The sequence below is a fragment of the Kogia breviceps genome, chromosome 19 (assembly GCF_026419965.1).
Source record: "Kogia breviceps isolate mKogBre1 chromosome 19, mKogBre1 haplotype 1, whole genome shotgun sequence".
In the NCBI taxonomy this organism is placed as follows: Eukaryota; Metazoa; Chordata; class Mammalia; order Artiodactyla; family Physeteridae; genus Kogia; species Kogia breviceps.
The window spans coordinates 45,766,351-45,778,569 of record NC_081328.1 but is presented as its reverse complement, the minus strand read 5'-3'; the positions used below and the strand labels follow the sequence as shown (position 1 = coordinate 45,778,569).

Genomic DNA, 12,219 nt, shown 5'->3' with positions numbered 1-12,219 from the left:
TCCTCAGTTCAGGGGCCCTGGGCTGAGGGTCTGGAAACATCACAGCTCCCCCAGGGCTGAGGCTCCCATGACAGCCAGGCTCTCCCCAGGCCCTCTGGGCCCACTGGTGCTGGGATCCCGTCCGTGGGTGGAGGACTGTGGCCTGGAAGCCGAGTCCCCTCCTCTGCCTCCCTCTTGGTCCAGGGTGAATAAGAGAGGATGGTGAATCCCCTCTAAAGCAGGGCTGAGTCCGCAGGGACCAGCTCTTCATTCTGCCCTGGAGGAGAGGATTCCAGAATGCTTAGCCTCCACGGGTGCAGGTCCTGCTTCTGGGGTGCATCTTGGAGTCTCACCACCCTCACCTCATCAGGCTCCAGCAGCAGTTTCCAACACTGGCCTGGGGTCCTCAGGGCCCATCCTGGCTTCATCTTCCGGAGGCAGATGGCATCATAGCAGCCCACCATAAAGATGACCTGCAGGTCCAGTAACGAGGCCTTGGCCTCAACAGGGTCCGTGGCCCGGCTGGTGCCCAGCTCCAATACCATGGGCTCCCGCCGGGGGCAGGTCCACTTTGAAAAACTCCTGCCATGGAGGAGAGGGGCTTGGCCAGTGTGAGCAGATAGGGAGTCCCCCAAATCTCCAGGGAAGGCTTTGGGTCCAGTCAGCATCCTCAGCACCCAGGCCCAGGGGTGTGGCATCCTGAGGCTCCAGCTCGGTGGGCACAAGGTGATCATCCAGGCCCACCTCTTCTGACCCCACAGGGCCTGACGCCAGGGTGCCCGACCCCCAGTCCACAGACCCACCCTGTGCAGGCTGCCCTTGGCCCTGCCCCCAGCTTGGTCCCATCCCCGGGGATGCCCCCTGCTCAGACCCTGCCTCAGTGTGGCCCATCAGCTCAGGGACCCAATCTTCATCTTCCCAGTCTTCCGACTCCAGCAACTGTCTAAGGTCCAGAAAGGCAGCCTTGAAGCAAGCAAAGCAGACCCTTAGCTGGCTGCCATGTTGAAGCTGGTACATCCAGGACGTGCGGAGGTAGGACATGCCCTCCGCCTCACACCGCATGCTGACTGGGGGGCACATGGCCACGCCGCCTACAGGACTTGCTGGGATCTTAGGGGGTCTGGCCCACAGGTGGGGGGCACAGTGAAGCGCTGGGGGGGGGGGGGCAGGGAGGAGGGGGTGTGAGAACGAGGAGGAGAACGGCGAGGATCGGGAGGAGGGCAAAGGTGTTTCCTGTGTGGGGATTTGGGGTGGGGGTGGATGAACTGGGTCCTAATCCAACAGGGACCTTGCAGAGGTTGGGAGGGACAAACTTCTGGAATTATCTTCAGCTGATGCAAGTGTTCTGTCCTCTGGGAACTGCAAAGGAAAGCAGTGAGGTTAGGGCCTCCCAGCAGCCAGGTGGGAGCAGGTCCCTACGCAGGGACGAGTTGGGCGCAAGGACCTTTGGGGTCAGACCCGGCCCTTTCGCTCTGCCTCTGCTCAGTTTAGCTCATCTGGGGCCCGTGGGCCACACAGCCTCTCCCCCACCCAACCCCCTACCCTCCCACCTCAGGGATCCCCATACCCAATCCGCCTTGCCTGATGGCACTGAGGGAAACTGAGGCAACCTGTCACAGCCTGAGGGAACCTGAGAGAACCTGACTGAACCTGATAAAACCTGAGGGAAACTGTCAGAACCTGAACAAATCTGACTGAATCTGACAGAACCTAAGAGAGCCTGACCAAATCTGACTGAATTTGACAGAACCTGACAGAACCTGACTGAATCTGAGAGAAGCTATTGGAACCTGACTGAACCTGGGAACCTGAAGAAACCTGTCAGAACATGACAGAACCTGGGAGAAACTGCCAGAAACTGAGGGAACCTGTCAGAACCTCAATAAATCTCACAGAACCTGTCAGAACTTTATGGAACCTCACAGAGCTGTCAGAACCTGATGAAACCTGAGGGAACCTGACAGAACCTGAGAGAATCGGTCAGAACCAGAGGAAGCCTCACGGAACCTGAGAGAACCTGACTAAACCTGAGAGAACCTGAGGGAATCGGTCAGAACCTGAGGGAACCAGTCAGAACCTGACCAAACCTGACCGAACCTGACAGAAGCACCCCCACCTGAGCTAGCCCGTCTGGCCTGAGGCCACGTTGGACCACGTGGGCTCCTCAGCCTCCAAGCCCCACACTCCACCAGCCCGCAGGTCCCAGACCCTCTCCTCAGTCCCAGAGGCTCTCTCCTGGCCTGACACCTTCCTCCTGTGGGCCCCTGGGGGGAAAGGAGGGGACACAGCCTGCCTGGGTATATAAAGGGCCATTTCCCATGATGTTCTGGGCTCATCTGCATATCTCCCATGAGCCTCAGCCCACCAGGAAATGAAACTGCTGAGTCATTCCTCTCCTCTCCTCCCCTCCCCCCCAACCCCGCCCCGCCCCGGAGAGCCTGTGCAGCCCCCATGGAGGGCAGGGCAGTTTCCCCAGCACTGTCCGAAGGGTGTGCCTGTGATATTTGCTCCTCTGTGGGCTGAGAAGACTGTTTCCATCCCTATTTCAATCTGCAGGTTTCTGAAATTCTGTGGGCGTCTCTCTTATGGTCATTGTTCTATCCCTGGGTCCCCTGGGTGACCTGCTTGGTCAAGGGTCCTAGCCTTCTGTGGTTATAATAGATTCCTTCTTTGTACCTCTTGGTTAAAGTTTCTTTATGAATTTCAGAAACTGATCGATTGCCAGTTATTTACACTTTAAGCACATGTCTGTCTCTTTGGCTCTTCTCACTTTTAAAATAAAGGCTCTTTAAATGAGCCTTTAAGCCTCTTTCACTTTTTTGAAAATACCTTTTAACTACATTTTACACTTCTGTGGTTCACCTTTTCACTTTGTTTTAAGTCTGTAGGTATGGTCAAATGTATCAATCTCTTTTTTGAGAAAATATTTTTTTGGTCTTTGTAAAGAACATCTTCAGTTCTCCAAGACCACAATGTTAGTTTCTTGTATCTTCGTATTATTCTGTCACATTTTTTTGTTTCTTTTGCTTCATAATTTTTAATTTAAATGTAAGTTGCTTTTGTAAAAAAAAAAAAGTTATACAAGAGAATAGGTACAGGTATCCCTCGCTTTTCAAAAGTTCTCTTTACGCCACTTCTTTTTTATGAAAGACCCACATTAATACCTGTTTTCGCTAGCCAATAGAAATCCCAAGATAATTTTTGCTTTTACGAAAAAGGTGATTGTTTCATCGCTTTATGCCATTTCGGCTTATGAAAGATTTCATAGGTAGACTCTGCTTGGATAGTGGGGGACACCTGTAGATGGCTTTTTAAATAGTTTGCTAAATTAATCACATCATTCAGCCCTTCCTTGCAAATTGCCAACCAGTGCATCCAACTGCATCTGCCACATCTCCCCAAGGACATCTGACAAGTGTTCCCAAGTGAACAAGTTTGCATCTAGGCTCCTGATCAGCATCTGGGTCTGCAGGGAAGACCCACCTGACTCTGGCATTAGATGACAGTAAAGTTCCTTGGACCAGTGGTTCCCCAATTTTGCTGCATGTTAAAATTGTCTTAGGAGTTTGAAAAATCCCATGTCACAGCATGTGGCAGATACCCTGAGATGACCCCCAGGCAGTCATGCCCTCCTCATGATTGGAGGGGAAAATGTGAGTTGCTTCTAACCAACAAAAGTGACAAGGTGATGGATGTCGCCCTCTTGATTACATTATTTTATATATATGTACATTATTGCATATATTATATATTACACATTATTTTCTATACATACATACACTATCAAATATTTATATCTTTATACAGATTTACATCATCTACATGTACATGGGCAGATGTGCACTTGCTCTCCCATGGTCTTAAGGAAGGAAAGCTCTGTGCTGTGACTGGTTAGAGGCTGGAGCTGTGGGGGCCCTGGCCCTCGCCTGCCGGGCAGGGACTGTGAGGGACAGGTGGCTGCCTCGGGTGCTTTGGAAGAGCTGTGGACTTGGAGGTGGAGGGACATTCTGTGACCTGCAGGGACACGAGGTTCCCCTTCTGTGGTCCCTCCCAGTGCTGGGACACTAACAAATAGCAGTGACCCTCCTGGTGACTTCTCACTTGTCTTCTGAGCCCGGCAAGCCATTGCCTCCCCAGCATTAGTCTGTCCTCTATACGTGCCTTTATCACCACCTCTGGGCCAAGCACCCAGAGCAGAGGACTGACTTTGCCTCAGGGTTCTGGATTCGTATTCAGAGAGGAAACTCGGACGCACACGTATTCAGAGAGGAAACTCGGACGCACAACGTGATCATTTGGAGAGATATTCTCCCATTACCTTCTGAATGCCCAGGGTTGCCTGGGCTCCACCCAGGACATCTCTGTGGCAGAGCCTGTGCCCCCAACCCCTTACCTGACCCCAGCTGTCCCCTCCAGCAGATGAGCAGTGCTGAGGCCTGGGGGGCTATGCCCCCACAGCAAGGAGGTCAAGAGTGGGCATCTGAACCCTGGCCTGTCGAACCTTCTCCTGCCACCCAACACCGGCTCACCATCGAGGGGCTTGCCCTCAGCCGTGAGCTCTCATGGACTCCAGCATTCAAGGTGACAGTCTCGGCTCGTGCACCCTGAGCCTGGGTGGGAATGGGCTGCCCACCCTGGCTCTCCTGGCTGTGTGTGTGTGTGTATGTGTGTGTGTGTGTGACGTAGGGGAGTGAAGGCACTTAGACAACTGGTGGGGGCAGCCCCCATCCTCCCATTCCCTCCCCCTCCCAGCATTAGGGATCCACTCCAGATCCACTCCAGATCAGCACGGAGGATCCGAGGACAGTCTCGCTTCCTGTGGATCCGGTCCTTGATTTTTTTTTTTTCAAAATGGTAAAAAGTTTAATCATGTGTTCATATACTAAACCCAGTGCTTTAATATTATAATTTCTTCAAAGAATAATCACTTCTTAGATGACAATGATTAAACTTGCTCTTGATCCGTGTGAATTCAATAATAATTTAAATATGTTTTGTTATAAAAATCTTATCATTCCTGACGACAGAGTTAGGGTTACTCAAGAGAAACAATATCCTCAACATTTCAATCAATTTTTCTTCAGTGAATTCAGACATGATTAACTAAGGTCTCTCTTTATGAGGACTAGTTTTTTAAATGCCATTTTTTAGATTATTTGGTTTTATTTTTACATCTGTAAAATCCTGGTCATTGGTTTTTCAATGATCCATCCACACATCTGTTCAACAGGCTCTAACTGCCCCTGCCCTGTGCTGAGCGCTTGTCCTCACAGAACGCACAATCGTCCAAAGACAGGCCGGAACAAATGGCCAGCACGGTGCCAGGACGACGCGAGCGAGGTTCTGGGAGCAGTTCCCACAATGGGGGCCGGCAAGGCTTCTGGAGCAGTTCTCGAGCTGGGAGGGACAGTGACTTGAGGACACGGGGTGGGAGCGGGAAGCTGGGGCGAAGTGAGAGTAGCATCGCTATATATACACACTACCGAATGTAAACTAGTTAGCTAGTGGGAAGCGGCAGCATAGCACAGGGAGATCAGCTCGGTGCTCTGCGACCACCTAGGGGGGTGGGATAGGGAGGATGGGAGGGAGGCTCAAGAGGGAGGGGATATGGGGACACATGTATGCATATGGCTGATTCACTTTGTTGTACAACAGAAACTAACACGGTATTGTGAAGCAATTATACTCCAATAAAGATCTATTAAAAAATAAAAAATAAAAACAAAAAAATTTTTTATTAAAACAAAAACACTCTGGGAGTCGCCCCAAGGTCAGGCCAGCAGTGCCTCTAGGGAAAGAGGACAATGGGAACGTGGAGGACTGGAGATGCATTATTTCCTTAAACAATCATCTGAAGCAAATATGGAAAAATACTGTCACTTGAGCTAGATGGGGGTGCCCAGGTGTGTATTATGTACTGAGTGAAGGTAAAAATGCTGCTGCTGCTGCTGCTGCTGCTGGTGATGATGATGATGGTGATGATGATGGTGGCAAAGAAAGTCCCCAGGAGAGACTTCACCTCTGTTCTTCTGTAGCAACAGAGACCCCCACTCTTGGATTCTGGCTGCTGCAGAGACCCCTCCATTAGTCTAGGGGCTCAGGTACCTCACTGCTGTTTTCATGGATGGGGCCGAAGGGCCTCAGGAAGAAGGTGGTGTCCTGGCCTCCTTTCCCAGGGAGGCAGGGAGGAGTGCGATGGCCATGCTGAGGAGAGAGGTGCCTCTACAGTCTGTTACTTGGACAGAATCAGGAGTTAGAGTTCACCAACACAGTGAGGACACCTGGCCTTGGCTGTACTGCTTTCAGGAGAAATCTGGAGCCCCTGGGGTTTCTGCCTTCACTCCTGCATTGACTCCCACCTTTGCCATCCCCGGAAGGGCTCTCAGGGCCTCTGCATCCAGCCTCTGCACTCAGAACGTGCAGTTTCATGGATCCTGAATTGGGGCCCTTTTCTGCAGCCTGAGTGAGCCCCTGGGACCTGGGAGGCGGCAGTGTTGGACCTGCAGCACCTCTCTAAAAGTCAGAAGTCCCACGTGGCTTCCCTAGGGACCCCAACATCGATTCTGAGAGAGACAGTGTTGTGTGTACTTGACATTTCTCTTCCTTCTCCCTTGCTTCCAGCTTTCCCGAGCTCGGGCATTTTCAGTCGGGACCTCTCCAAACTCCATGTTGTTTCACGCCAGCTTTGCACTTCAGTCACGTGGATCGCTCAGATGCTGGAGACTCTCCGTTAATTTATAGGGGCCCGCCTTCAGCTGGAGACCTGGGCATGTTTTAATTGGTTTGATTAAGATCCTCATCCCTCCAGCTGGGTCTCAGATCTTGGGTATTTGAGACAAGGATTGGGGAAAATGTTGTTTTTGAAACTGAAATCAAGTAATAACGTTAGCAGCAGCACCAAGGGAAGGGTCTCCTGGAAAAGCACAGTTAGCTATTGATTGCAGAGGGGCCCTGGGCTGGTGTGGAGGTGGGGGCCGGCCGAGCAGGTGTGTCCCTGCTGGGACCTCCTTCTGGGGCAGGTGCCCCCAGCTGGGCCCCAGGCGGCCTCTGCCCGTGACTGAGCCCTAGGTGGGGTTACGCCAGCCATTTCTGCCCAGCTCCGGCCTTCCCCTAGTCTTTGCTCTCCTGGGAGGGGCTGGCCTAGGCTCTCAGGGGTGCATCGGGGCCTGTGCGCCTCCCACCCCCATTCCTGCTCCCTCCCCTTTCTCTTTCCCAGGCATTTTTTTTGAGGAGGGTGGGACAGGGCAGTGACAGGATATGTCTCTGACATGTCTGTGGTCAGGCTGGATGGGTACCTGTGAAGAGACCCCAAGAAGCCAGATTCTGCCTATGGAAACTCATTTGCCCAGTAATTTAGTAATACAGTTGGGAAAGAGTTCTTGCAGAAAAATTATCATTTCAAGACATAATGAACCCATTATATGCAGAGCGAAGCTTTAAAGTCACATTTGTGGAAAGTGGGGGCTTTATGATTATGATTTATGATTTAATGGTCCATAAAGTGAATCAGAGGTGGGCAGAGTTATGTTTGCACAGAGCACAGTAGGTTTTAGGGAGGGGGGGTCCACCAACCCGAGGGCAGCAGCATCAGTTTCCTGCAGAATCCCGGTCCCCTCTTCTCGCCCCTCCTACCACTGCAGCCACTTGGATCCTCTCAGATCCAGGCTGAGGACACTGTGCAGTAAAGGAAGGTTCTCAGGTATCTCCCTGATGGCACCCCTTGAGGGGATATACCGACCACCAGCACCTTCGTGTCTTGCAATATCTCCCTCCTCCACCCTTGGCCCCTGTTGTTCACACTCAGGACAGCCCAGCCCCTACCCTACCGTCCATGGGGTCTGTCTAGCATGCGTGCTGGATGGGTGTCTGTCCTTCCCCTGTGGTGCAAATAGAGAGAAGGCCATGGGCAGTGTGGCCTGCAGCTCTGCAGGACATCATGACCAGGAGATGAGACCAAGGCTTCTCTGAGATGGGCAGGGAGCTGATCAACACTTAAGCAGATGCTATCCTTGGTCATCCATACATCCTGGCCTGTGGCCTTGAGGACCTGTGTCAAGCTGGGCTGCTCCGTGACCCTGGCAGCTGCCCTGGCTGTGTTCCTGGAGGTTTCTCTCTGTAGCCTGGGCCCACTCTGGCTTACAGGGTGCTTGGACCAAAAGCAGCAGATGGGCCTGAACACCATGAGGCTGACCAGCCTGAATCACCTGCCCAGAGAGCAAGACCTGTCCATGAGTCCACCTGCCTGAGAGCTGCGGTGGGGTGACTCAGGCACACCCCCATGCCAAGGGCATCCTGGCTCAGGGTCCCCATCTGTCAATGAGGAGTGGAGAGCAGTGCTCGGAGGGTCCCAGGCTCCCTGAAAATGGAGTCATCTGAAAAAGACCTGACGATTAATGATGGTTAGGATTTTTCAAAGAGATAAAGGAAGAAATACGATCCATAAAAGGAACAGGAAATTGTGAATCAAAATAGCAGCACTAGTCACCATCACCCAAAGGGGAAAACAACCCAAGAGTCCATCACAGATGAAGGGATAAACAAATGTGGTGTGTAAACGACGGAATAGTATTCAGCCTTGAAAAGGAAGGAAGCTCTGACACTTGCTACAACATGGAGGAACCTCGAAGACATCATAGTAAGTGAAAGAAGCTAGACACTGAAGAACAAAAACTGTATGATCCCACTCACAGGAGGTGGGTTCCTAGAGTTGTCAAATAAAAACTGGAGACAGAAGGAGAATAGTGGTTGTTAGGGGCTGGGGGGGTGGGATGCAGAGTTGTTTAATGGGGACAATTTCTGTTTGGGTTTATAAAAGGTTTTGGGGGCTTTCCTGGTGGTGCAGTGGTTGAGAGTCCTCCTGCCGATGCAGGGGACACGGGTTCGTGCCCCGGTCCGGGACGATCCCACGTGCTGTGGAGCGGCTGGGCCCGTGAGCCATGGCCGCTGAGCCTGCGCGTCCGCAGCCTGTGCTCCGCAATGGGAGAGTACCGCAGAAAAAAAAAAAAAAAAAAAAAGGTTTTGGAAGTAGTGATGAGGGCACATTATGAATGTCATTAATGCCACTGGGTCGCGGCCCCGCCTCGGTGTCTCAGAACCACCACCCCCTCACTGTGTCCCCACTAGGTGCACGGGAGGGTCCAGGGCTTGACTGACAACCGCTCAGCACCTGGGAAACTGAGGGGTGGGGTGCAGAGGGCGAAGGGAAGCAGAGACGTCCCGCACAAGGGCTGCAACCTGCCTGGACTCGGCTTCACCCCAAGGCCGAGGAGTGACCTGCCCCCTTCCCTGCGCTCCCTCCCGCCCCCGCACCTCCCCAGCCGCCCCAGCGCATCCCCGCCCCACCTCCCTCCCGCGGCCCCCCCGGGTTATTAATGCCCAGGCCGGGCGCAGGGCCGCGGCGCATTCCCAGCTGGCGGCCGGGCAGGTGGCGGCGGCGACAGGGGCCTGGGCGCGGAGAGAGGCTCTCCCGGCGGCACCGGCGGGCGGGCTCCTCTCCACCACGCGCCGCTGGGAGCCCGCACGCCCCTCCGCGCTCCCGTCCGGGACGGAGCCCTCGGGAAGGTTCCCGGAGACGCGTGGCGGCGAGGAGGACGTCCCAAGCGCGACCCCGGGGCTCGGTGCACAGACCTGATGGCCCAGTGACCGAGGTGGGCATGGGCGCTGAGAGGGTGCGGTGCGGGGGCGGGGGCCGGGACCTGGTGCGCGGGGCGCCCTCCCCGCCGGCCCGCACTGTGCCAGGTAGGATCGCAGGGCCACTGAGCCCTCCTCGCGCCTCTGGGAGGATGTGCAGCGCTTCGGGTGGCGAGCGGTGAGGTGCGCGCCGCGGGCTCGGCGACGGCTTCGCGTCCCTCCGGGGGGCGCCCTCGGCTTGGTTCGCTGCAGCCCCTGGGGGAGGGCTCCGGAACCCTGACCCCCGGGGGGCGGCGGCCGGGGAGGGAGCCTCCGGCCAGTAGGAAGGCCCCCAGCTGCCCTCGCCAGACTCGAGGCTGGGCCGGGTCCCGCGGAGAGGGGGTCTGGCGCGGCATCTCTGCACCCAGGTTCCCTTCTGCACGGAGGGCTCAGACCACGTCGGGTGGACGCCCCGAGTTTATCCGTGTTAGTGTGAACCCTGGACCTGTAGAGGGAAAATACCTGGAGACATTGTTTTCCCTGGATGTGGGGAGATGGGGCGATAGAGGGGCTTCTCCTCTCAGTTCAAGTATTTCCAGTTTTAGGTCTATTTCTTATGACGGCAATTTTCACACAGCACGGGTCATAGGCGTGCAACTCCGTGAGTTTTTACACGTTTCTACTCCTGTGTAACCACCACCACATGAGGACACAGCACAAGTCCATCCCTCAGAGTGCTCTCCAGTGCCCCCTACCAGTTGACACCCCAGCAACAGCTATCATAGAGATTTTGCCTGCTCCAGAACTTCAGGTAAATGGAATCACAGTGTACTCTTTGTGTCTGTTTTTTTGTTTTGTTTTGTTTTTCTCAACATAGCATATTTGAGTTTCATCAAGTTGTTGACTGTAGGGTAATTCTATCTTCTTCATCATCTCAGAGCATTTTTATGGAAGAGTCAGAGTTTCTTTATCCACACTACTATTCATGGGCAGTTGGGTGGTTTCCAGCTCCTTCCTGCCTGCTGTGAACATTCTCACTTTTGCTTTTTGCAGACATTTGCACTCATTTCTCTTGGACACAAACCTAAGAGTGGAGCTGCTGGATGAGAGGACACGCATGTGTCCAACTTTACTTTTTTTTTGATGGTGCCAGATTGTTTTCCACAGGGGCTGCACCATTCTACGGCCCCTTCAGCAGTTCAGGAGTCTGGTTCCTCCACATCCTCCCAGCACTTGGGATCTGCCTTTTTTTTTTTTTTTTTTTGTGGTACGCAGGCCTCTCACTGTTGTGGCCTCTCCCATTGCGGAGCACAGGCTCCGGACGCGCAGGCTCAGCGGCCATGGCTCACGGGCCCAGCCGCTCTGCAGCACGTGGGATCCTCCCGGACCGGGGCACGAACTCGTGTCCCTCCCCTGCATCGGCAGGCGGACTCTCAACCACTGCGCCACCAGGGAAGCCCGGGATCTGCCTTTTTGATTCCAGCCATACTGGTGAGGGTGCAGAGGTTTTTTACCCTAATCTCCTGGATGACTAATGATGTTGAGCATCCTTTCATGTGCTTCTTGGCCATCTGGACATCCTCTTTTGAGAATTTCCTATTCAAATCTTGTCTTTTTTTTTTCTTCCAAATGAGTCATTAGTCTTTATTGATTTGTAGTTCTTTCATATATTTTGATTACTAGTTCTTTGTCTGATATATGTCTTCTGAAAATCTTTTCCTAGTCCACTGTTTACATTTCTTACTCTCTCAGTGAAGTTCTTAATTTTAATGAAATCCACTTGATGGGTCTTTTATTGCAAGTATTTCTTGCTCTTTTTTTTTTTGAGAAATCTTTGCCTACCCAAGGTCATGCAGATATTCTCCTATGTTTCTTCCAGAACTTGATTAATTAATTGATTTACTCTGTTACATACAGACGGCCAGTCCATCTTGAATAATTTTCACGTGTGGTGGGAGATAGGCATCAAGGCTCATTTTCCCCATGTGGATAAAGAGAGATTACAAGGGCTTTCCCCCCTTTACCAAACATATTTTCCTATTTGAACTTTAAAGTCAGCAGATACTACTTTTGCAATCTGAACAAAATGTATTTTTTTAAACATACAGGAGAAATAAATTGGGAGAAAGGACGCAGGGGTCAGCACGGTCTCCCTGCCCTTCACAGATGAGGAAGTGAGGAGGCCTAGGGAGGACTCCTGGTTCCATCCCCTGCTGACCCCACCCCTGTGAGCTGCCTGCTGCGCTCTGGTTTTCAGAAAAGTCCAGCCATCCCAGAGGCCTTTGGACTTGCATTGAGGCCCAGGGTGGGGGTGCTGCCGGGGCACGCATGGGGAGCAGCTGGTCTAGGTGGTCCCCCTACATAGCTGGGGAAACGAGGCAGAGTGTTAGAGTTTTGAACGAAGAGTCCCCAAGGGGGTGTTGCAGTTGGCGAACCCCGTCCCTCTGCAGGCCTCCCTAGCCCAGTGGGAACTGTGTCCTCTCACGGCCTCCTGGGAGTGGGAGGGGGTGCCTGACCTGCATCTTTAATGGGCATCCTCTCCCGCAGGACGAGCTTGTCATCCACAGATGCCCCTTCTCTGCCTAAAGGAGCAGCAGGCCCCAGCCCCAAGCCCAGTGTGAGGCAGCAGAG

At 53.2% G+C, this 12,219-nt stretch overlaps 1 protein-coding gene across 1 annotated transcript; it reads right to left on the bottom strand.

Annotated features, from left to right (window-relative positions):
- Nucleotides 1-480: 480 nt before the first annotated feature.
- On the bottom strand, nucleotides 481-1,059 carry TEX19 (testis expressed 19). The gene has a single exon (XM_059048993.1). The coding sequence runs from the start codon at nucleotides 1,057-1,059 to the stop codon at nucleotides 481-483; it is 579 nt and encodes a 192-aa protein (XP_058904976.1).
- Nucleotides 1,060-12,219: the final 11,160 nt, after the last annotated feature.